Source organism: Pygocentrus nattereri, chromosome 18, assembly GCF_015220715.1.
Source record: "Pygocentrus nattereri isolate fPygNat1 chromosome 18, fPygNat1.pri, whole genome shotgun sequence".
Classification (NCBI taxonomy): domain Eukaryota; kingdom Metazoa; phylum Chordata; class Actinopteri; order Characiformes; family Serrasalmidae; genus Pygocentrus; species Pygocentrus nattereri.
The window spans coordinates 32,310,953-32,337,961 of record NC_051228.1 but is presented as its reverse complement, the minus strand read 5'-3'; the positions used below and the strand labels follow the sequence as shown (position 1 = coordinate 32,337,961).

The window sequence follows — 27,009 nt, the reverse complement described above, 5'->3', positions numbered from 1 at the left end:
GAGCCCAGTGTGCTGTAAGCATCGATCAGAGTCCCACACAATTATTTCTGGGGGTGTTTTGATGAAAGGATTATCCATTTATATAGTCCAATCATGCAATGTATTGATATAATCCAACAAATTATTTGTAAATTGGTGTGAGTAAATTATTGTGGTAAAAATAATACAGGTCAGTCTACCCATCTATGTTAGCCACGTAACATTGATTTATTAATTCATTATAACATTTTACTGTAGAGCAGCTTTCACAACAATACATGACAGGTACATTAACCCTTCATGGCAACTGAGATAAACCTACATAAACATTTTTAAACACTCTGTTGTCAGAAAGATTGCATTTGTCAATTTTAATGCCATGTTGATATAACATCTGTGTCAGGTGACATTGCTTTTTTGACATTAGGTTGTGATGACACTTTCTGGGCTGAAATGACATTAACATTGTAGGAAAGTATATGTTACAGTGACAATGCTGATTATATGATGTAGCTTAGCAAATCAGGCTTGTTCACCAAATATAAAGTGAAGAGAGAAGTTGACAGAACCCAAAATTGAAGGTAGTCCAGTAACATTTTTAAATTAAAACCCATGTTTTAGTGTACAAGCTGTTTAATTTGTGTTTTCCTGATAATTAGATGTTCATTTTTCATTCTAATGCATTAAAGTTTAAATTACAGATAACTTTCTCAGCATTTTTTAATCCTGGGGTCTGTCTGCATTTTTTTCCTCATTTTCTCTTTATTTTCTTTTGTCTTTGCAGATGTGTACATTCTTATTTGAGAAGTGATTAACCAGTTGCTTTCCTCCCCTCAACTGAGCATCTGAGGTTACATAATGCTAGAGGAATAACAGAAGTTTTTAGGGGGCCTCCTGGTGGTCATAGCTACTTGTGTTGCTTATTAGGTAGAGCTGGCATTGAAAGTGATTGTCATTTGATCTGTTGTGAGATTTAAGCTATGATACATCACCAGCATAAGGCCACTGTGGTATACACTGAACTGGCATTGACAGGACTTAACGTTAGGAAAAAATTTGGTGTAACTTGACATCAATTGGGCATCAAAGTTGACAAAAGCAGCATCTATGATTGACACTGCCCCACTGTAGTGTTAGCAGTTATTTTTACTTTACAAAGTGTATCGCAATGGCAAATATGGAATATTATCAAACTGCTGCTCTTTGTTCATATAGTGTAGCCAAAGTCTTCAGTAAATTAAAACATTTAAAAGGAACCACATCATTTGTTCCAAGTGTCTGGTAACAGAATTAAAACTGAGTGCTTTAAAACTGAGAACTAAAACTTAGTGCTTTTACAATTTGTTTTAAACGTGATCTTTTTCATGCATTTGCTGATAGTTCTGTTTCATGCGCCATCATTGCTATGAAATAAACTGTTTCTTTCCCAAAAAGTCATACCAGCTCATCTCTGCCACAGAATAAACACAACATAGCAGCCCTGCCCTGCACCCTTTGAAATGGCTAACCACTTTGGAGGGATCCCACAAAAAATAAACTTGCATCCCTTGTTTAGCATGTCTAGCTGTGTCTAATGGCTGGTAGTAACTGGGTGGACCAAAGGCTAAGATCATCAGGGGTGTTGAGAATTAATATTTAATGTAGGTAATACATAACAGCCTTGAGTAGATAACTGACAAGCGAGAATCTATTGGTTTCTTTTTATAAGGTCACCATTTTTAAATAGTAATAAGGATTTGCCCTTAATTTAAACAGTAAGTGTTCACACTTCACTTTCTCTCTCATAAATACTGGACTTACCAAATGATAAAGTCCATGTTGAATAATAAGTCTTAAGATTAATGACAAAAGTTTAAGGGAATAATAATGGCAATGATCGTTTTCTTTTAAAAGAAAGAACTTTAAATCAGCCTTAATGCAGGTTTCCTTTTTAGTCCCCCAGTTTCATCCTTTGCTGAGGCTGTTTTTTAGCCTAGCATAGCTGGCTGAGATGTGATGTGCCTGTTGATGGTGGAAGCGCTTTGTCTTAGCTCTATCAGTCAGACAGGAGGAATCTGCTCAGCAGGAGCGAAGTGAGCTTGTTTCAACACTGCCATTAGACCAAGAGGGCTCTGATTTGTCTGAGACAAAACACTGCCAATGTGTTAATGACATGTGGCTCAGCTGGCAGCAATGCACCCATTGTGAGCTCTGCCTCCACGGCCACACTCTGTCCTGTCAATCACATGAGCAGAACAGTATGCAGGAGATATATTGGATGGAACTGTACACTTTAACTCATTTGCAGTTGTGGCTAGAAGTGGACAGTATGATGATGTGTTAGTGTTACTGTGGTCAATTATGGCACAATACATTTTGTATGTCATGTTTTATCATGTATCATAAAGACAGATTTAGATCAGTTATAGAGAGCCTGTAAAATCAGCAACTCAGACATGAATTGTAACTCGAATCTGACTTGCCATTAACTGTCTTATGACTCGACTCTGACATGACCATAACTGGTTTGTGACTCAATTCTGACTTGACCTTAAAAGACTCAACTGCCGATTTGTCCTTAACTGACTCTTGACCCAGACTCTCCATATATTGACTCTGACTTGCCATTAACTGACTCTTGACTCAGCTCTCACTTGCCCTTAAATGACTGGCAACTCAACTCAGATTTGCCTTTAACTGACACTTAATTCAGACTCACCATTAACAGATTCTCAACTCGAATCAGACTTGACCTTAACTGACTTGCAACTCAACTCAGATTTGTCCTTAACTGACTTGCAACTCAACTCAGATTTGTCCTTAACTGACTTGCAACTTGATTCTGACTTGCCCTTAGCTGTCTCTCAACCCAACTCTGACTTGCCTTTAACTGACTAGCGACTCGACTCTGACTTGCCTTTATGCTGAAACTGTCAGCTAATCTAGCTGATGTTTTAGACGGATCACATTCTTTTAAAACGTACTCAAACTTGGCTACAAACAGACAAACCAACTGTTTCAAGTTCTTTGCATCTTTCCCTTAAACATTGCGTTTGTAGTGCTTCAATTCTATCCTTCAGACTGAAATTTTTTCTACAATGAAAAACTTATTTGAAGTGAACCTAGTGGTTTATTGTTTGTGCAATGTATTCCCTGCAACTAATAATGAGACTAAACTAAAATTTTGTACTAAAGACACGAGACTTAACTCAGCCTTGAATCAACTTGTGAACATTTCTGCTGCAGACAACAGCGATAACCTTTGTATGGCAGCTATACAGACTACATAATAGATGTTGGATGTCAGTTCATTTTGGCATCATCTTATTTTATGAATTTAGTTTTATTAATTGTTTGATTTTTTAAATTGTTTACTTTTGCTAGTATTTAATTAAAAATATGAAAAATGTTATTGCATTTCACTGGGGCTTAACTGGTTTGTTCGTACCAGCTCTTGTAAAAACAAGAGACAAACTAATTATTATGAGACATATTATGTATTATGAAATTATGTTAAAGTGTCGTGTTATGAAATTGTGAAGTTCTGCCATATCGCACAACCTTAGTTTTGTGTTTACAGCAGTTCAGTCCAACAACTGATGATGGCTGTTGAGCATGAGTTAGTGTAAAAATAGTTGTCGTGCTTTTAAGTGCTGCTTAGCTCTTAAAATACAGCTTGGTTACACTGTGATGACTCAGATAAAGCTATGTTAGTGATCAGACAGATTTATTTAAGTGTCACTGCCCTCAGTTTGAGAATGTGGTAAAGCACAGCAGCTCAGTGAATAACCTTTTCGAGCATATTTAGAAGCATGATCATGACTACAGGGCTGAGTATGCTGTAAATGTAACAAAGCTTTGTCTATCGCATTTTAGGAAGCCCATAATTATATGGTGTATGCTGATGAAGGAGTCATTTTTGGGGAATGCCAGCCTTATGTCCCACCAAGGAGAAATGGGAAAGGCATGGGAAGTAGACAACAAATAAGACTGTCTTGTGAAAAGCCACTAACTGGCTGTGAGGCCTTGTCTTTAGTTGTTGACTTTGATTGACTGAAATAAAAAAAAAATACAATGATGTATTATTGCTGAGCTTGTGTGTGTACATTTCTTAAAATATGAAGGTACCATTACACAAACAGATTAGAGAGACCCATCTACCAAAACAGACTTTTTAGTATTCTCGGAAAACTTATTTTGTGTCACAACTTAGAGGGAAATAATATCAGGCATAAATATATCAAGAGTTTTTGAATTGTAATCTATTAAGAACATTTCTCTGTGGAGAATGAATCACAGTATGCAGTGGTTTCAGCACATTTTCATGGGAGTAAGTAGAAACTGATCATACATAATTTTTGATTCTTCACATTCGACATTCGACATAAACCTCTGTGTATTTGCATTTGTGTCCAGTTTAGTTTAGTAAATAATGTGAGCACATCACCCGATCCGATACTCTTATTGTGAGAAATAGAATAATAGTTAATAGTAGTATCTCAATAGAAACAGATCTGTTTGTAATTCTGTCTAGAACACCACAAGGTTCAGGTTTTCTGAACTCAGGTTCATCCAAGGTTGTCTCTCTAGGTTGATTCCCTTATTGTTTATTTCCAGGAATTTTATTTTCAACAACTCATAAAACATAAACAACAATCTCAAGCAGTTTCTATTAATTTTAATGAAAGACAGATGTCCAGTGTTTTTACCCCATAATGTGATGAATTTAAACTCAATTTAACAGTTAAACTCATAAGTAATAGTGACACAAGGAATTCAGTTTTCTTTCTTTCTTTTTTTTTCTTTTTTTGACATTACACTCTAAAGGCCCTATTCTCCCATGCTAAATCTTGCTCTTAAGTAAGCAATAAATTTCTCCCAGCTGTGTTGCTTTTCAGGTCTGATCTGGCTTAGATTAGCAGCTATGAGAGCTCAATTAAATTAGCCCAAATAAGATAGATGTACACTTCTCCAGCTTAAGTAGTTGCAAATGTCTTTTGAGGCAAAAAATGGAATTTTCTGTAAAAATGCACTAGGTGTGTATTTAAAAGAGCAGATTGGCCTGACTCAGTGGTCATTCTTTACTAGATTGTAATACAGCTGCACAGTGTATCATTTATAAGTCATTTTCATGATATCCACCTTCACAATACTGGTATTCCAGTGCTACTGAGCCTCTACCCAACCACTGAAAGTTTTAGTGTGTACCATGATCCTGTGAATGTAAGCCGTCACGTCACATCCATATCATATCACACTGGCACTATGTATCAACTACATTGCACTGTGCTGTTCTGTACATATGTTTAGCTCTAGAATTATTGGCATCCACGGTAAACTTCAGTAAAAATGTCTTTGCAGGTTTTTAGGTCAATCTCACACTGAGAATATGAGAAAAATCTAACCATTAATTGACGTATATTTAGCCAAAAAAACAAAAAAAAAAAGCTACGTATTCATTCCACATTCATTATCATTACAGATATATAACTGACATTGCAAAAATTCTGTGCTGCTAATGTTTTATTAATAATTCATACTTCTTACATCCTATTACAAAAAAGGCACACATGTACAGCTAAATAAAGTGGTTTTATGTTTATCATATAGATATAGGACAGTGTGAATTTGAATATTTAATTTCTGATGTTTAGTATTTTAAAAATTCAGACACTGAGGTGTCGTTTAATTTCCACCCACATTTGAAACAAAAAATAAAACAACAGGCTCACCAACTAAATATAATAACATAAAACATAATTTTTCAGTGTTTTTTATTCGGTTCAGGAGACTTTCTTACAAAATGAGGAAGCTCCAGAGTAAGCTCAAAACGAAGGACTTCAGAAAGTGTCTACCAGATCTCATTGTTCATTGTGACTCACAAGCCTCATGAAGATAGTGATCAGCCAAACATCAGATGAAACAAGCTGAACATCTAAATGTTTGGATGACTGTTTTGGGCAGGGGTGCACAACTCTGGTGCTGGAGAGCCGGTGTCCAGCACAGTTTGGTAATTTACCTGCTCAAACACACCTGATTAAAGTCATTTGTTATTGCCAAGTTAAGTGGGTGTGTTTTTGAGCAGGGGAACCACCACTGTGCTGCAATCGTCCAGGACCAGAGTTGTGCACCCCTGGTTTAGGGAGATTGAGAGACAGAAATCCACACTCTTCTTTTTAAGTATTGAGAGGCCTGAATCTGTTTCTTGCATTAATTTCATCCATATGCTTTAAATAATAGTAGTAGGCTAGTATCATTCATGGTGATTTAACATAATGCCGCTTGTACAGTAGGAACAAGGCTGATTCAAGTGAAACTAGGAAATGCCTTCCTGTTTGAAGACACAAGTATCCCTCTATTTAAAACTCAGAGTGACTCTTCAAAGAGAATCAAGTGGCTAAGATAAGAGTAATGGCCTTGGGATTAAAGTGCAGAGCTGCACTGCATCTTTAGGATTCTAGTTTAAGGCTGCAAAATGCTATATTGCTGTTGACTGAACAAAATCTCGTACCTCCAAAATGACAACTTTACAGCAGAAGGATAAAACCTACTTGACTTTTAATGTAAGTCAATGTAAACAGACTTTTTTTCCAAGTAATTGTGGGCCATGTGACAAGTCAACAGAATCCAGACGCTAGCAGATAAAAGGACCAGGGGTGTTTTAATCAGTAAAAAAGGGCAAGCAGAATCGTAATTGAGAAACGGACCAAAAAAAAAGAGTCAGGCAAAAATACAAAAAGGGAGAAAGCACAAAGCAGTCAACTGGTAAACAAAGCAAGGGTCAGAAACACAAAATAAAGGCAGTCAGAAAATAACACTCGTTATTTTCTGACTGCCTTTATTTTGTGTGGAACAATACCTCGCAACTAACCTAAGTTAAGCCTGGGCTTATATACTAATTCTACTAGTCATATGACTGGGCTTATATACTAATTGTACTAGTCATATGACTGGCCTTATATACTAATTCTACTACTCATATGATTTTATCTACACAGGTGAACCCAGTTAGAATTCCATGGATTGCCAGCGCTGATAGGAGCGCAAACATGAGTCAGAGGTCACATGAGTTCCCATAGAATCCTGGGTAATGGAATTCATGTCGGAGACTCCAAGTGTGGCTGCACAGCCACATGATCTCCTGATGGACTCTGGGAGACAAAGTCCGTTTTGGTTCTGGAATTTGCTGGATGCGTGACGGGCCATTTTTTTTGGGTCGATTCATAATGAAACACATAATGTGAAGTGCAACAGGCATTTTCTTATGTCAAAAACTGAAAAATTACAAAAATGGATATACAAGGTTTTGTTCAGACAGCAGTGACACATAAATACTGGTCACTCCAATAACAATATGCTAATAAACTAGATTACATAGTGCAAATGTTTATCATTCACTGTCTGTTCTGCTGCAGGAGATACTGCCTTTTTACTGATACTGCCTCTTCTCCACTCATGTTACTTTTGTAGAACTGTTGGGAAATAAGCTGATCTTCCTTTGGACTAAGTCAGTGCCTGAATCTGTAACTGCCATACTAATAGAAATCAATGTGCATTGAGTTTTCAAGGAAGATATACAGAATTCAGGGCATGACCAATATGAAAAGTAAACTGCTACCAATGCTAAGGAGACAAAAATAATCAATAATATCAAGCCATATCATTTTACATGGTCAAAAAAATGTGTTGTAGCTAAACAGTGGTTTACCAATTTGTAAACAGTTCATGCTAAGTATCAAGAAGGGGTACAGAAACCAAGGACATACACAACATACCACAACAGGTTTGAGACCACCTTAAACATTACATCCCGCTAACATCCAGAGCAAAACATACAGCAAAACCACAGGAGTGTAAACTAAAACATACTTCATTGCCTTAAAAGACTAGTTGTCCTGTAATGTCTACAACATTGGATTTTATGCCATCATTTCAAAGCAACACTATGGAAGCTGACTACGCACCAGTGTCACTGATTGGTCGTTATACTAGTGAGGCTCTAGTGTAGTTCTCAGAGGAATAACACATGGATAGGCAGAATTTGCATTACAAAGTCATTTTTACTGATTTTGACATTGAGGTCAAAGATGTCAAGTTTTATTTTTATGTTTCTTCCTATGACAAAGTTGTGAGTATTAAACTGTATATCACTGTTGTTTGAAGAAAACTTCATATCTCCAAAATGGTAACTTTACAGGAGAAGGAAAAATTGTAATGTAATTTTGGACTGTTTCTTTTAGTCCATTCCACATGAAATTTGCACACAATGTAACAGGCATTTTCAAATTATGTCAAAAACCCAAAAATGTCAAAAATAGAGATATGAGGTTTTCTTCCGACAACAGCGATATATGAATATGCTGTAAATTCAAGCTGCATCTGTAAACAAAACTAAGGCAAGTTTACATCCTGAGAGTATCTAGATTGTCTTATGCACTTTAAATGTTTTCCCTGTTTTCAAAAGGTGTTGTCTACAATGTTGCTCTCACTGCTATGGCACTGTGGCTCTGTCCTGTTGGGCCTATCATGCTGCCTACTGGGAGTGACATCATCACTGAACCTGGAGGACCCCAATGTCTGCAGTCACTGGGAAAGGTAATAGACACACACACACACACACACACACACACACACACACACATATACATATACATATATACGTACGTGCACACATGCATTTTGCCACCCAACCCTGTGTATACTCTCATTTGATATACTGCACTGCTGTTGTTTACTGTCTCTGACAGTACTGTCTGCTATATTGTCATATTTAATTTATGAAGAGAGTAATATGGGCACATGCTATAGAACATAGTACTGTATCAGTGGGCAACTGTGACTAACCTATATAATCTTATTGCCAGTCAAGGCATAATGTGCAGCATGGATCAGTATGCGACATGTCCCTGCTGGTGTTTATGATAGAGCAACTGTTTGGCACAAAGGCACACCATGCTTTAATATGCTGTTATAGCAGACAGGCCTTTTAGAATGACTTCATTTGTATCCCACTAGTTACGAAGCTGTTGTGAAAGATCTGTTCTCAAAATTAATTTCCTTCCATTGTTACATAGAGATGTGACAGATTTCTTGGTTAATGACAGGAGGATTGAAGGATGCCATTGCTGTCCAAAAATTTTTGTCTCCATTGTTTTAGTTTTCTACATAATTGGAGCTCGGCAACTGTTTTTACGTTACGTGAAAACTTCGTAATGATTGGGGCAATAGAAATGCTCCAAAATTGCTCTTAATAAAATTTCTTCATTTATTTTCATTGAAAGTAAAGAAAGTTTTTGCCCTCTCCTGTAAAGTTACCATTTTGGAGATACTTATTTGCTCTGGACAGCGACCGTATGAAAAACATTAAGTTAAAATGATTTGGCAAATGACAGTTGCAGATTGGGTAGCATTTGCATGTTTTAAAACCAAACTAGATTTGCATGTTAAAGAAGGGAATAACTTTCAAATAAACAGCACACAATTGTGTACACAAGTCACCATACATTTATTTGACTTCCAGTCAGAAAGGCCAAGTACAAGTTATTTATTTTTGCAGTAGATATTTATGAGGAGACTAGATATACAGAAGTCTTGCTTCAGCACTGAAAAAAATCCACAGACGTTCCTGTCCATCCTTCCACTGTGAAATATAAATCGATAATTTGGGTCTAAGAGGATGTGTAGCTGTCAAGAAGCCATTATTCAGACATGGAAATAGACAAAAAAGAAGAAAATTTCAACAAGAACATCAAAACTGGATGTGAGATGTGCAGTAGGGTTTTATGAACTGATGAGAGTAAATGTGTAATTGGGATTACTTGGTTGGTGAGAAGCAAAAAATGCTACCGACTTCTAAGACTGAACTTCAGGGGTGTTGAAAAACTGAAAGCAAGTCTCCCAAAAATAATGTAAACTATAGTAAAGGCAACAAGTATAAATATGAAATGCTGACAAATACGTAATAAGGTATATACTATGTATAATATACATGTAAGTACATATTTTTAATAAGGATTTTCTAGGCATAACCTTAAGCCTAACCCTTAACCTTTAGTAACTGCAAAGAAATGCTTAGCCCTGTTTTTCTTTTGATATTAAAACAAATATACACACACTGTCAAACACTGCCCCCCATTACAGACACATGCAGTTTTGATAGGCAGAGGATTTCTGCGTCCAAATTAAGGAAAGGCTCGGGAATCCATTAAAGCAGATTGAAAAGAACAAAGGTGGAGGCTGCTTTCCCAGCTAGATTTACTTTCACTGAGTAATGTGTGGGAACAGCTGCAGTGCTTTAAGCGGCCATGAAGAGGAAGGCTATGGAACAGCGCCCACAGAGACAGAGAGTGCGAGTGTGGCCTCACAGTGGACCTCCACTTCCAAGCCTGGCTCATTTCTTGGTGGATGATACTTTAATACCTACTTACTAACACTTGGTCACCACTGTTCAAGCTTGTTGGGAATGTTATACAATGCCTCAATATGCAAATACTAGGAATACTGACTGCTTACATTCATATCAATTCACTAAGATAAAATGGCCAAGAATAGATTATACACTCTTAGACAGTGCTCTGGGGACCATATCCCATATTCTTCTTCTGTTTTCTTTCGGAGGTCCACTTATGTTGTTTATGTGGGTTTATGTGATAAAACAGTTACAGTTCATTTCTACCATTGATCATTTTGCAACCTCCTTTTATCCCTAAGAATTAAATTGGCTTGTGTGGTAAGACTGATATATGTAAATGACCTCTGCCCTAATTGGGTAAACTGCACTATGGTTCATTCCAAAATTAGTTGAGCTAAATTGCCGGTTGAATAGGCAAGGATGTGTAATTGTGGCTATTTTTGTGACATCACAAAAACAGTAAATTCCAAATGGACTGTTTTTTTCAGCTTAATTTCCATACATGGACTATGGGCTGTGAAGTGAATGACATGTTTTGAAACATTGACAATGTTTTACATACTGCTTCAAATTTCTACGTAATGAAATGGTATAGATGTAAACAAAGTCATTTAGAGTGGTTTGGTGTGGAATTCTCCATTCTAGAGAAACTTACAGACTCACAGTGGTGGTAATGGGAACCAGGCATCTGTAGAATTTAATACTTCTTAAAGCCCCCTCATAGAAAGTTAGTACATGAAATCATTATGGATATGCTGTCTGATGCGACTTTGATCTACAAATGTTTGGCCTAAACCTTGTATACATTCCACCTTACATTTATGGTGGAGAGGTACCTGCAGGCCATCGTGAGCCAAAATAATCTCCCTGAAACATTTTTTTCTAGATTTACTTTCAGTTTTACTATTATTAATATTACATGGATGTTCACTTGTGCATTTGGTCTAAAATGGAAAAATAGCTATAGTTGTGTTTCATACAAGCCAAGAAGTTTCTCTACAGCAAATCATTCCACATCAAACCACTCTGTACATCTTTATTTGCATTTCAAAGATTTAATATTTTGGAATTTTTGAAAAATCAATGTTTTCCCTTAAAGCTACTCACAAATACAGTATGTATTAAAAAGTATGGAATTTCTACTCTTCTTATACATGTTACTGTACATGGATAACATTCTGAAATGCAGCATGAGAAGAAAAGCAGTTGGCCTTGGTTTTCACTGCCTCTTAATCATCAGTGCAGCATCATTCTTAAACTGTCCTGTGATAAACAGAGAGCTCCGTTATGGCCCTCTGAATGAAGCACCATTCACTTATAGGCTCTCTTTCAGAAAGTGTTCAAGTGACATGCTTCACATCTGAACACAGCTCATTCTCATCAGAGGGGGCCTTGCACACTTATATCTCCGGGAAAGCCTGAAGGCATAACTGTTCAATTAGGATCACAAGGGAGCAATTGTCACCACAAGTGCTTCACTCAAGGACCCTCTAATAATTTGTCTGTCTCTTACAGCTATAAATATTCACATTTGCCTTATGTGAGAAGAGAAATTGAAAGACTACAAGCTGTTATCTTTAAGCTCAAGTGCTTTATTTTCCCATTTACATTTGGTAGCATAGATATTATTACTATTTGAATGGCTTTTTAAAAGATTTCAAACAGTGTGGCACTACAGATATGGGTGGGAAATATGATGATATGAAACCTTTTCTATGATAAATTACATAATAGACTTTAGTTATTATAATAGACAAAAGACTTTTTCTTAGTATGTGTTTGGCATTGTCAATACTTTTACTGTTTTTTCCCCTTTTTTTACTGCTATTTCTTAAAGGGATGGCTTGGTAAAAAATCTGATTGATTCATTTTTCCATTTACACATTTTGGAATCCAAATGGACCCAGAAGGATAAACAGCTCGGAAAGTGTGTGTGTGTGTGTGTGTGTGTGTGTTTGCATGCAATTTTACCATATTTACCACCCTTAAGTACAGATATGTTTATTGAGTCAGTTACTTTGTGCATTTGCCTGAATTTGGTCTGTTGGACCTAAACTTTTCAGAGATTTCTTAATATAAAATTTGACATGACTGTAAAAATTGTAACATTGATTTGAATTGGAGGCCACCCACGCACAATGTAAGTAATAGGCCACAAGCACTCAGAGAGTGAAAGCTACCATAAAAGCCTTTCTCGATAAACCGACGCCTTTATTAAGCCCCTTATTATTGCACTTAGTTCTCATTAGCCACTTCAGCTGGAGTTATGGGACCACACATCAACTGTATAAACTGTCCACAGAATGTGAGCGCTGATATGTCTGTGTGTTGTGTGTGTGTTCTCCACAGCTACTCGGTCACAGTGCAGGAGTCATATGCACACCCCTTTGATCAGATCTACTACACCAGCTGCACTGATATCCTCACATGGTTCAAGTGCACACGTCACAGGTGAGAGGGCAATCTAAACTGAGCAGAAACACTATTCAGTGCTATACAGTTGGTACAGTACATTTTACAGCAGACAGTGTAACAAAGTAGCTTTGCAGACCAGTGAATTCAGTGAATAGTACAGTGCTATCAAGAGAATTGTGTAAGTAAAATTGAAGCATGGTGAACAAATGTCTATTAGTTTTAGGTCTTCAGTTTGACAAATGTAAAAAAGAGAAAAAATGCCTCTCTGATGATGCTAATTTCTGCTAATTTCACTGTAGGATTAATATGATATGTTAATGCTAAGACAACAGTGGTACACATCAACTTTTTTGGCCATTCCAGATAAAAAACAGACATTTGAGCTTATGAAAGACATTTCAGGCTTTATTTGTAGATTGTAACAGACATTTTACAGTAATAATAATAATTTTCTGAAGGCCCTGAGTTGTCCAAACTGTTGATTAACAAGACAAGGCATTGGATGGTAACTGCAAACACTGGGTTATCTTGAGGACAGGAAATAGTTTGCTAACATACTGACTGATATAAATTCAGACTGTAACGAGGAGCGATGTTGAGGCGGACGCATGTGTGGAGACAAGCAAGATTTATTATGGGCAAATCCAAAATCAGGGTCAAGACAGTCCAGGTTCAGGTAGCCAACACGAAGAGCAGGAGGGACAGACGTGACAAGGAACACAGAAGTCCAAACACTTAAAAACTCTTCAAATAATACATACTACACACAAAAGCCTTACATCAAACAGCACATACAAACAAAGACCAACAAACACAAGGGGCAAACACAGGGTTTAAATACAAACCAGGATAAAGAGGGACAGGTGCAAACACAGGTGGAGACAATCAGGGGTGGAGCCATGAAACAAGAGGGCAGGACTGAAAACCAAAACAGAAGCACATGGACAGGACTGGGAAGTAAAGAACACGAGCACATGGACAGGACTGGGAGTGGCCAATCGTGACACAGACTTTTATTTGTATTTATGTTTGTATTTCTTTCTGAACAAATAAGCAACTAGATAAATAGTTTAATATTCTCAGTTGACCTAAGACTTTTGCCCACTGCTGTACATGAAAGGAGTAATTTATTACTTCAGTTTACTGAATTCCGTTGTGTGCATCGTTTTCACATGAATGATATATTACATTATCACAATTATTGCTGAAAGTAAGCAAACTGAGAGACAAAATTGTGTTGATGTGATATATTCATGTGGAGATGATGTACAAATTCAATGCATTATGTTTTTCAGTGTTAAAGTTACATATTGTCTGAACTTTGACTTAACAGTCAAATTACACATAGTCATCTAAACATAATTAATTTGTAATTCCATATCATTTGTTATGAATGTACTATGAATATTGCCCAGCTGTTGCTTAACAAATCTGTGCTGTTGGTGCAAGCTGGAAAATACACATTGACCTCAATGGCAACAATGCTGATCAGAAAACTGGCAATCATTGAAAACTGTTTTGCACTTTGAAGTGTTTATGCTGTCACGGTACTCATTTCCCTTCTTCATACCTGCTGCCACCCTCAGGGTTAGCTACAAGATAGCCTACCGGAGAGGAGAGAAAACCATGTACCGCCGCAAGTCTCAGTGCTGCCCAGGGTTCTACGAAAGCAGAGAGATGTGTGTTCGTAAGTAATTCTGACTTTGTAGTTCATTTTAAGACTTCCTAAAGATCTCTGCAGTCTACAGTCTGCAGACAGCTAACAGCGTATTTCTCTAAAAAGTTCAGTGAAGCATTTTTCCAGAGCATTTCCAAGAAAATGTATTAAGCAGCATTGTATGTCATGAGGATGTAGTTACCTCAGGCAGTTTTTAAGAATAGGTTTTCATAAGTGCACATTATTAAAAGATGAACTGATGATAACTGCTAGCATCCCGTTCCAGATTTTAATTTATTTATTTGCCATGTGGAAAGTTTTTATACATATTTTTGTATCTGTTTGGTAAAAATGCAGGGCTGTCATAGTTATGACCTTAAACAAGGCCTAAAGTTGTAAAACACTTGCTTAAAACAGCTTTAAATATGACTGAGCAGAGATTGTACTAGTGAAGGGTGTTTTAAATCTCATTGCATGTCACTATTTTTGTTGTATATAAATGTATACTTGAGTTTACTTGCAGTGGGTGTAGACCAGTAGTAAGTACAATTAAGTGCAAATATTTGAAGCCTTTATGCTGTCCAATAGCTTTTGCTTAGTGGAAATAAACTACAGGATGGACTTGTAAGTTTAACATTTTTTTCATTAATGCATTTTGCTGATGTTAAAATAAATCCAGTATGGCATCAGATTAAAATACGTATATGATGATGACTAATTCCAACACTAGGACCAAAGTCATTTAAAGTGAATGATATCAGTAAAGACTCCAGAATAAGCACATTGAGTGCTGGAGGAGTTAAGAGAGGTTAAAGACTATAGATGAATTCCGTCCAAATCAAATGTTTGAGGAGCCTGTCGGACTGTTAGATGCAGCCTTGGAGAATTATTACTGCAGGGTGAAAAAGCCAGATGTCAGAAAGTTAAGAGTTTCAAGCAAATACAGCAAATTAAAGTGACAGAATATATAAACTACATTTGTAAATTAATGAAATTGTTTGGGTAATCAAACCAAGTTGGCAGTGATTCTAAGGGCTCCTTTTCATGCATTCAGATGCTAACCTAGTTGAGAAACATATTGCTGATGACAAAACAGTCCTGTGTCACTTGGATTATAGTGGTTGGGCAAGTCTGTGCTGGAGGAGCGGATGATAAAAGTCTTTATCCCTGATGAATCAGCTTTTATATCACAGTGGATGTGAAAATGTTACCCCCTGGTGCTCAAAGAGGACTTTATTTGGGCCCTGAAAAGGATCTGTTGTGTGTACAGTTGGCCACAATCACATGGTGCCTTCTCATGCCGTCTGTTTCCTCATCACTCCAGAGAAATACTGTCTCTTGTCTGGTGGGAAAGAACTCTTTTTATAATGTGATTGATGATGAGTTGATTAGAGTGGCTCACATTGCATAGCTATATTATCTGAGGACAAATTAATCAAGGCAGCTGATTTCCTTAAATCATCTCACATAACCCAACAGGAAAATGAACTTGCAAAATGCAAATATGTTAAGATGTTCAGTTATATGTTTTTAGTAAAGAAACACTGGGGAGATTGTGTTCACAGTAGGGCTGTTAAAGTTAACACAATAACGCACAAAAAAATGGCATGACTATTTTTTGTAATGCCATTAACACATTGCCTTTATTTGACCCTTTCAAACCATCCATAGTAGTGAACAGTTCAGTCTGAAGCCCAGCTGCTTTAGTATTATAAAGGCTACGAAGGGTAACTGGCATTTAAACAGTGTCAAAACAAACCCATTAATTTATAGCATTTCACTTTGAGCTTGCCTATTTTTGGATTAATGTGTAAATGGCATTATTTGTGATACATTTCACATTTCTCCCATTTAAAGCACACTCCAAGTAATATTTAGATGTTTTATGTGTTTTACTTCCCTTTGTATTATATGATATCCATGACTCTTAATGATGTTTTTTCATTGGTTCTTCATTAATGACAATGTTTCCAGAACTGTGGCAACTCAAAGAATCGTTTGAATGCATAAATGATTCTTTGCAGGGCTAAATGGAACTTTTCTATGATTGTAAACCTGTTGCATTCTGTTACTTAAAGAATATTTTAAAATGTCTCTTTTTAGGTTTATAAAGAATGACCATTGATCAGGTCAATTGATTACATGTTCATATTACATGTACACCGATTAGGCATAGCATTATGACCACCTCCTTGTTTCTGCGGTCATTGTCTATTTTATCAGCTCCACTTACTATATAGGTGCACTTTGTAGTTCTGTAGTTACACATTATACTCCATCTGTTACTCTGCATACCCCCTTTTACCCGGTTATTCAGTGGTCAGGACCCCCATGGACCCTCAAAGATCAGCTACTATATGGGTGGTGGATCATTCTCAGCACTGCAGTTACCCTGACATGGTGGTGGTGGTGTGCTAGTGTGTGTTGTGTTGATACTAGTGGGTCAGACACACTGTGTCCACTCACTGTCCACTCCTAACTTGTCAGTCATCCTCTAGTCCTTCATCAGTGGTCACATGATGCTGCCCAGAGGACGCTGTTGGCTGGATATTTTTGGTTGGTGGTCTATTCTCAGTCCAGCAGTGATACTGAGGTGTTTAAAAACTCCAGCAGCACTGCTGTGTCTGATCCACTCAGACCAGCGCAACACACACTAACACACCACCACCACATCAGTGTTACTGCAGTGCTGAGAATGACCCACCACCCAAATAGTACCTGCTCTGTGAGGGTCCATGGGGGTCCTGACCACTGAAGAACAGGGTAAAGGGGGACTAACAAAGTATGTAGAGAAACAGATGGACTACAGTCATAATGTTATGCCTGATCGGTGTAAGTACATCCTGTACAGAGACACAATTGTGCACATTTTAATGCATAATTGTTGTTTATTTGCTGAGTCTGACATACTGGGGAAAAATAAAATGTGAACTGTGCAAAAATTATGGCATACTTTATATTTTGTGTTTTTCCCAGTATGTTAAACTTAACAAGTAAAGAGAAATTGTGCAGAAAAATGCAGAAAATGTAACATGTTTAAGTATATTCCCTGATTGAGGAAGTTTATTTGCTTGAAAAATCAACAAAACATGTAATGAGTGGGAACTTTTGCATGCAAATGTATACTTTATTGTACTTTATTGTTTTCTGATTGTAAATGAGTGAGGCATATTTGAGTGACTTATCATCATTATGACCTGCACATGAACTATGACTTTGGCATCACTTTACCTAGCCCCAAATCAGATTTCCAACTCAGCTTGTATTTACAGCCACTCACAATTAGACCCAATGTCTCCTCAGTAGACTTGTATTCATAGCATGGATGAGGATGTGTCGGCTTTAAACACAGAGCCTGTTCCAGATCATGGAAAGTCTGCTGTAATGTCGTAAAGCTGCATGGCTTAATGGATTTGGTTCTGTTCCCAGTGTAGGTTTATCTACTGTGTTAGCCCGTAGTAGTTCTCATTCTGTTGTAATTGCTTTCTTGCTGTCTTGTGTCAATGCTTGTAGAATAGCGGTTGCTAGTGTCAATGCCAATCTTCAAAGGATTGGCCCACTCAGTCCCATCTCTGTGTGAAGAGCAAAGATTCTGTCCTTTAATAGCTTTTTAAAGACTGAGACAGATCCTTTCATTCGGAGTTTGTTTGCTACCACACCCTGTGTGGTGTTTGTTTGAGCAGTAGCTGCCCTGTTTAGCAGGTTAGTGTGTGTTTTTTCCTCCCCTCATGTTTGTTTTTCCCTCTAACTCGTCTTCACTTTTGCTGTGTGCGTTGGAAAGGATGAAATCTGACCTTACTTTCCCTTGTTTTTTTTTTCTCTGTCTCCCTTTCTTCTGCACCCTCCTCCCATGGTGAACCCCACTATCCCCCCTCCTCTCCAGCCCACTGTGCTGAGAAATGTGTGCACGGCCGCTGCGTGGCCCCCAACACCTGTCAGTGCGAGCCCGGGTGGGGAGGAGCCGACTGCTCCAGCGGTAAGTCCTCCAGCTGTAGCTGTCTGTCTCTCTGCACGCCAGTGGCTCCAACACACACACACACACACTCACACACACACACACATGGTTCTTTATGCCAGCCCTTTAAGAACAACAGTGCACAACGGAAGGCAACCAGAGAGACGCCAAAGGTTTGGGCTGTTCCGCACTGAAAAAAGACCTCTCAACAGTTCTCTCTGTAGCAGCAGTTTTGTTTAACTGTTTACATGGTATTTGTTTATTACCTTGTAAATCCCATAGTTGGCTGAACTATAGTAGATCTCAGACTGTATTTCATGAGAGTTCTTTAACCTCTTAAAGGAATCTTCAGACATATTCAAACATTCAAAGACTATCTGACACATCAAAACATTCAGTATTTTTCACACTTTGCTTTTAATATAGTTTCCATTCTTTTGAAGAGACTTGTTTTCAGTTTTTCTGTGAAGTTTGCTAGATGTTTTCACAACTCAGTTCAGTCCTAGAAGTTGGTTGCATTTTCTGCTCTTCATGATCTAAATAATCCCAAACAAACCGAATGATGCCTGGACTCTTTTGCGTAGCAAACATTCTTCTTTTATTATTTCCTTTTCTCAATAAGGGTGTCTTGACATCTACACGTCCATTCAGGCCCATAGCTTTTGAGTCGTGTTCTCACAGTGAAAGGATGGACAGACACAACTGCAGATTTTTTTCAGATCTGAAGTAAGAGTGGAGCTTGGTTTTCTCCTCTCTCTCAAAGAGGAAAGCTTTACGTACTGGGTATCTGGTCTATCAGGTGTTTTCTTTTGACTTTACTCTTCCTTATGCTGTTTTAACTGGAAATCAAATGTTTAGAGGGTGGAATCTGACTTTTGCACAACATATTTTCAAGGAAACATACACTCTAAATCCTTTCATTCTCCTAAATCCCAGTCTTATACTGAGGCTTATCATTCAGTAATTACAGCTACTTCAATGCAAACTGGTTGAACTGTTCTTAGATAATAAAACAGTGTTTTCTTAGAGTACAGAAAGAGGGGCCCATGACCATGTAAGAGGTTAACTATGCACTCAACAAGCCTATAATTAACAAGTAAACGTGAATTCTAGGCTATAAGCATTAAGTAGCCAGTTTTTTTGCTCTTTATGAGTGATAATTTGAAATTTGAACCTCACCTCTTTTATTTATATAGTTTTATTAGGTTGCTGTCTGAAGCCATGCCTAATCTCATGGTCCTCATGGCCAGGTGTGTTGGCTGTGGTGAGTTAATGGAGGCTCAGTTGAATCAGCTGGGGTCTCGGTCGTCTGCTGGTCTTGTGTTTCAGGGTCTTTATAAAGAGGTCATTGTTATGTCTGTAGTCTCACCCTGTCCCTTAGGAGTTAAACAAGTTCAGCTAGTCAGTCTGGACAGGGTAATTAAATGAGCTCTGATAGCACTGGTCTCAGATTCATTGTTAGAGGTAAGGGTATACAGGCCCACATGAAAGAACTCGCTAGCGTAGCATATTGTAGTATGATTATGCGTGTAGATTACAATAGTCTCATAAATCAAAGGTGTGGTTAACAGGATCTGTTTGCTCTACAGTGGGACAATTAAGACAGTGCATTCACAGTTACACAGTCTCTTTTTGGTGTTGTGTTCAACTGAATAATTCAGTGTAGCCAAACACGGATTTGTCTCAGAGTTAAAAATGTTTGTTCTGATTGGTTGGTGACAGAGTGTTTGTTTTCATACTTACACACCCTTGGTCAGTTGACTGTGACTGGAAGGTACACATGCACATGCACAAATGATCTCTGTGATAAACATGAACTGACCTAGACCAAAAAATCAATGTAACTCATTGGAAAAAAAGAAACCCCGGGCATCTTATTGATAGCCTTTTTTTATCTTGCTGTGTGTAAAGGTTGCTAGGCCTCACACCTGATTGGCTCTTACATTTTATTAACAGAACTGAAATGTACACCAAAATTGTACCTCATCTCCATAAATAAAATATATTACTTATTACATTCAGCTAAGTAGAATAATCAACACAGAGTATCGATAGAAGCAAGTAAACATGAAGACGTAAACATAACCTAATATTTTTTTTCATATGGAAATGATGTACACATATATATATATATATCAAATAAATTTAATTTTTTAGTTTAGTGGTAATTATATGCTTCTTCTCAACTGTGAAAGTGAAGTATCTGATTAGAAAAACTCTATATTCTGTGGTTTGCAATCTTTTTGTACTTGAAAGCACTTGTTTTTATTTCTGTGATACTAATAAATTGAATTACTTCACCAAAGTGACCCTCTTTGATAGCCCTTAAATAGTAAGGAGCAGATGAGGAGGTCATCATTTTGTGTTGCCTCAAAGGGCCTGTATCATGGAAAAACAGATTCCCTTGTTTTTTTTTAAATAATAGAGCTTGATACAGTCTGTAATAAGTGTTAAAATTTAAAGATGTCCTTTTGGACCATATATGGAAACTAAGACTTTTAAATTAATTGTTTTTGTGATGTCACAAAATCCAATACATACACTCGCCCATTCAGCCTACAGCAGTTTGACACCGCTCACTCATATTGACCAGCTAAGGAGTGTTTCGGCTTGGGCTGCTTTCTGAATAAGCCACATCAGAACTAAGCCTGTTTACGTATGTCAGTCTTAAATAGACAGTAACACAAACATTGTATTTCATTTTAAGGGATAAAGAGAGGCTGGAAACGGTCATAAAATTGATCTATGACCATTTGTTGTTCCTAAAACCAAACATTCTGAGTGAAACTTAGGAGGAAAAAAAACAGTGTAGTATATGGGTGAAGCCACACTATATGCAAGTAAAATGTGCCAGTTAACTTGAACTGTCCGTGTTCTTAGTTTCAGATGTTAATTATTTTGTATGCACGTGAAAGATCACACCAAAGGGAGAGATTGGCTGTTTTTTTTTTGTTTGTTTTGTTTTGTCGTAAAGTGAAAGTTATCATGATTGCAAATTCCATTTGATTCTGTAAAACAAACTCTGAACAAAGATTGTAGGAGTCCGTGGATAATTTACTCTCTGTATTATTGACAAAAACTGTCCAAGAATGTGTGGGGCGAGCATGGATAGGTCAATTGTGTAGCATTTTCAGTATAACATCAAAATAGTTCCGCATTGTCTCCCAGCCCTACCATGGTTCCGGGTCTTTCTGAGAGGCTATTTGTTCTTTGAGCAGCAGTCTTAGCTCAGTGGCTCAGGGGCAGACGTTGATCCCCTCTCTAAGTGGGGTCTTCTGATGGAACCCCCCGATCCAGACTAATATGACATTCATTTCCTCTAAAGATGCTCAGATCCTCAGACTCATTTAAACCTGGTAGCCTTTCAGTTTCAGGTCACAGGAGTCTAACAATGTGTCTAGTGGATTTTTTCAGGTTTGAGTGAACGATAAAGGAGGAAACCACTTTCTTCACACACAAAGAGCAAAGCTAGTAACAGGGTAGAAATGTAGGAAATGACCTCAGGGCTCAGCAATGATGACTTTTGTATCTGGGGCATCGCATAATACAAGCACAATAACACACAACGTGGTCTAACTTTAATGAATTTGCCTCTTAAGATTGATATGATATTCTCATGTTTAAGAAATCCTGGTTGGATTTTCTGGTATAATGATATAGCGATGGCTAGCATTAGCGAAACACTTCTACAGTTTCAGTCTCAAACAGCAACATCCATGTTAAAGAAATGCCTTTAGATTAACAATCAGCAGCTGTTGTTGAGTTTTGGATTTCAGCGCCACCACTTTCTGGCCTGTCCACTTGAAATAAAAACACTATTACCTTCTTAAATGAGCTGCTGAAACTCCATATGTCTTTAAGTGCTGTCTTGAAATGTCCACTTTGTTTATGTGACAGTTGTTCAGCCGCTGGCTTCACACCCAGTCAGAGTGTGATTTTATGCTGCATTAGGCTTATTTATAATTCCCCTCAATGAAGAATAAAGTGTTTTTGGGGGTCTGCTAAGAAGCAACAACTGGGTTTGTATTGCTGGGTATAATCCAACACAGGTAAATTTAGTCAAAAAAAAGGCCAGTATTTAATTATCACATTACTGATTGACATATTTAACATATTGCATGGTAAATCACAATCGCAATATGTAGCAACACAGTCACTGTATTAGCATTTTATCCATATCATGCTTAGTATTTTATCCATATAGTGCAGCCACACTTTAATTATATTAATTATATTGTAGTTATATTGTTACCTATCGTGTATTGTGAAAAGTTCTATCACAATATTATATTTTTACCACATCAACTCCAGCCCCCACCCCCAGGCTCACTGATCATTTTGGAAAGTCTATATGTTTTTATACAGTGAACCATTAAACCACTCTTAAAACTATTTTGTTTATTACTCAACAAGTTGTGCAGGCATTTTGAAGGATTGTTTAAATTTCCTTTTAACGCATGTTAAAATTAAGAACCTTGTTTCTTCTTCTGTTAAGATGCCATTTAGAAAATACAAGTTTCCAAGCATCAGGTTGTTCATAAAGTGTTCTTTTTTCAGAGTTACCACTACTTTACCATTAGCAGTATTGCATATAAACATGCAGTTTCACTGGACATTTGTTTACATTTTGTTCACACATTTCATTTAATCTCAAGTTTGAATTATGCAGAATAATAAAAAAATTATCCTGGTTCCTCTTAATACTTAATACACAATTCTTTAAAGAACATCATAAATCAGCTGCAAACTCTTTCAGCAACATTCATTCTGGTTGCTTCTGATGTCTTTCCTAAATGTCTGGCTCTTGTCAAATTTGTGCAGTGAGCATATTATTATAAATGTGCCTGAACTGACAAGATGACAGAGTATGATTGAATGGCTCAAACTTTCACACACACAAGATTTCAGCTTTTGAGTGTCAGTGGAACAAACACTAAACTGTAATCTGATCCATGCTGTGTAAACCATGTACTGATTGTCTGTTTTCTCTTTGGCTGCTTTGTTCACTTCATCCCATTAAATCTGAAGTCCACTTAAGCCCTACTGACTTCAGAAAGGCCTGTGTGTGTGTGTGATTATATCTGGCATTGTAGATGTGAGGTCTGTACAGAGACGCAGTCCAACTGGGCTTCAACAACTGGCAGCATCAGTTACGTCCACTGTTTTCCTTTCAGTAACGGACACTTTTCCACAAGCGTCATTGTGCACGCTCAGTCTTTAAAAGATCAGCCATAGACTGCAGATTGATGCTGAAATAGGGGCCTTTCAAACACGTCATTGATCTTTTGATGGATTATGTTTTGAGTTAGGGTCTTTATAGTTTTGTTTTGCTGTGGCCCTATTGTCTTACCCTGGTCATGATAGTTTCAGTGTTACGTTTCTCTTTGGTCAGCTGCTGCGTTTTTTTTTCTTTTTTCTTTTAATTGTCTTTTCTGAGTTTCAGTGTAAACATTTAAATGGAAGCAGGAGGCACTGTCATGGGGCACTATGTGAAACAGATGTAACCACCAGTAGTCAAATTACTAGTCTATTTTGAGTGTATTTAGAAACCAAGGGGTCATAAGCCTAGTGGACTTAATTGCAATGTAAAGAATAAATCACCATTGGAAATCCCTTTTCAGTCCAGGCTAAGGCTCAGTCTGGATTTTGGAAATCTCCCTGAAGCTAGGTTGATTCTTTTAGACCCAATTGACTGCTCTTGTATTGTGTTTTAACTGTGACTATACAATTAATTTCTCAGAATATCAAGTATAATTTGTACTTTGTGTCTGTAGTTTTGCACTGTTTACACATACGCTGATTATTGCCTGTGCACACTTTTACAGGTTGTGTACAAAGTAACAGAATTGGTACATAAAATACTAAAACTCACAGGCCATTTTATCAGAAACACATACCACATAGGTGCACTTTGTAAGTACTCAATTACTGACTGTAGCTTCTACCCTGTCCATCAAAAGGGATCACCATAGGCCAGCCTCTTGCCAGATATCATTTAGGTGGTGTGCCACTCTCAGCATGACAGTGACATGGTAGTGTGTATATAAGACTCAAAATCCTGGTAAAGTTGATACAGCAGTTTACCTGTGTGAACAGAAGCTGATACATGAAATACCAGGAAATATGAAGAACTGTAAATTCTAACTGACCTTAGAAGTGTTTCTTAAAATGTATTCATTTTACCATTTATCAACATTTGTTAAACTCAAAAGATACAAGTAGATCGACTTGCTGGGCAATGTTCTGAGCATCAGTACTTTAAAAAAACACTGAAAACTGTTTCTATGATCATTCTCCGGTGGATTTTTTTGTTTATTATTTTTCAAGTAAAAGCATCACAGGAGTATAGCTTATCTGGTGACATGCAATTCACCCTGTGTATCAGTAGAAAGAGACCACCATAGGACCAGTAACCCCTTAAATGGCTAGGGTCCACTGGTGGGCCCAAAGGTTTATTACACATTTTTAAAACCTAATAGCTCAACTACTGAAGTCCCTATAGTTTCTGAATAATAAGCCTTAGAATGTAATAAGCCAGGGATTTTAAGGCCTTAAATATTAAATGGTCAGCGGTGGTCCTGTGGTGATCTCTTTCTGACCAATCAGGCTGATTAATTGCTGCAACAGACAGGCTTGATTGGACCGACTGTAACCCTACAAAGAGCACTTATATGGTAGGTGCTTCTGATTAAATGGCCAGTGAGAATGAGAATTTCATGCAGTGTTTCTGTTTTTTTGTCTCCCCCTTGTATCTTGAAGTAGAAGACTTGTATCCTAATAAGCAAAAGGCCATGAGGACATGGAAAACATATTGATCATATTCTTACCTGTTTCTTATTATCGTATGATGTAATTGCAAAATAAAAAGGCCCTAAAGAGAACAAAAATGTAGACTAAGCTCAGTTATTTTTGCAATGAAAACTATATGTATTTTAATAAAATACTTTATTGTTTAGATACGTCAACTGTATTTGGAAGGATCCCCCTGCATGGTGCATTATGATATACTTTTAGTGAATTATTTCTTTGTCAGCCATTTACCAACCGGATCTTTCTTGCAGATGCTTCATGAATCAAATTTGCCAGACGTGATGAATGTAAAACTGCTTATTTATTTATTTTTAAGTTATCCAGAGGTCCACCAAGCATGGGGCTGAGTTTCACTTTGGACTGCACTCAGAAACAATGTGAGAAAGTGCCAGTCTTCCAGATCTCTCACAGCATGGGTGCTAAAGATCTGCTCAATTTGTGGAGAGTGAATGATAGATGTGAGAAACCACAGCGGCAGAAACACACTGAGTGCATTCACAGCCCTCTGGAGCTGTGTAGCAGATTTAGCTTTCATCCATGTAAACTCATTAGATATGTGTAAGTGTTGTGCCAAATGCTGATTAAAGTGTTGTGCTGCTCAGATTTAGTGTGAAATAGAGTTTTGCTTTATTGTGGTGCCTGTATTACCTTTGTGCAAGGCTGCAAATCAATGAAAACAGAACCTGTTTTTGATTCTTCAGTAGCTCTTACACTTTAAGTGTTTTTGCACACAATTACATGGGCCTGTACTGATAAACTTCCAGTTTTTTTATCAGTTCAGGTCAATTAAAACCTCTATTTAAAGATGTATTCTGGACTAATATTAGCATTCACTATGTTATTTGTCGTGTTATGTAATGTTCTAGCACAGCATGGCACACTTCAGACACATCAGTCTAACAGAATTTACAATTTGCTTTCTTTTTTTGTGTTTTTGTCTGTTAGTGTTTTCTCACTGCATTACACAGCAGCATTATGCAAATTCTTCAAAGAACCATTGGGAATTCCTCCACAGCAACAAAGAAATGCTGACTGCCAGTGTAGCATCTGATGAAGGGGCTTATATGTAAAGACATGATGTTATATATTTGGATTTCTTCTTCACTCTCCTCAAGTATCCACCCCCAAACCCCTTGTAGTTTTTCAGAAGTTCCTCCCACCTTCGAGGTACATCATCAAAAAGGAGTTTTCTTAGTCTTCAAATGGGAAAATTTCTACTACTGAGGCAAGTAGACATGTTTACAACAAATATGGTAATGGTTAAATTTGTAATTGTGACCAGAGAGTCCCTTTAAACTCAAAGAACCTTCACTCACAGTATAGCAACAATTAATGAAGTAAGAGTAATAAGATCATTGAAAGCAACAAAATAATAATAAGACAAATAGCAAATAAAAGATATTCAAAAGTAAAACATTCCTTAAAATTAAAATAGCCAAGTTGGTGCTAGAACAAGAATATATCTATATATATACGTATCATTTTCTTTTAACACAAAGATGCAGACAGTGTTTGATGATCAGTAGCTATGATCCTGAAGCTTATTCTGAGTGTTTCTTTCCTCTCTAGGGCATTTAGCCTCTTATTTAGTGGGACAATAAGGTTTGGTGGGGGGGCATTAGTGTGCAGGCAAAAGCATGGTGAGGCCTCCAGGTCCACTGCTTTAACTAGGTCAGGTCTCACAAACGTAGCTTCTCTGAATAAGAGAAGGTTTTGTGCGTGCAGGCCCTTCAGAGCCGCTCTGTTGTTGCCCCGCGGAAATGCTGTGGACTTTTCACCACGGCCAGAAAGCACTAACGCACG

The 27,009-nt window shown here is 37.4% G+C and overlaps 1 protein-coding gene across 2 annotated transcripts in view; it reads left to right on the top strand.

Annotated features, from left to right (window-relative positions):
- The window catches only part of megf10 (multiple EGF-like-domains 10), an 80,146-nt gene that overhangs the window by 9,254 nt on the left and 43,883 nt on the right, over positions 1-27,009 (top strand). For both annotated transcript variants that reach the window (XM_037547547.1, XM_037547546.1), the window contains exons 2-5: positions 8,423-8,553; positions 12,719-12,820; positions 14,371-14,471; positions 18,325-18,417. In XM_037547547.1, coding sequence (XP_037403444.1) covers positions 8,435-8,553; positions 12,719-12,820; positions 14,371-14,471; positions 18,325-18,417 — 415 coding nt within the window. In that variant the 5' untranslated portion in view covers positions 8,423-8,434. The remainder of the gene's footprint in view (positions 1-8,422; positions 8,554-12,718; positions 12,821-14,370; positions 14,472-18,324; positions 18,418-27,009) is intronic.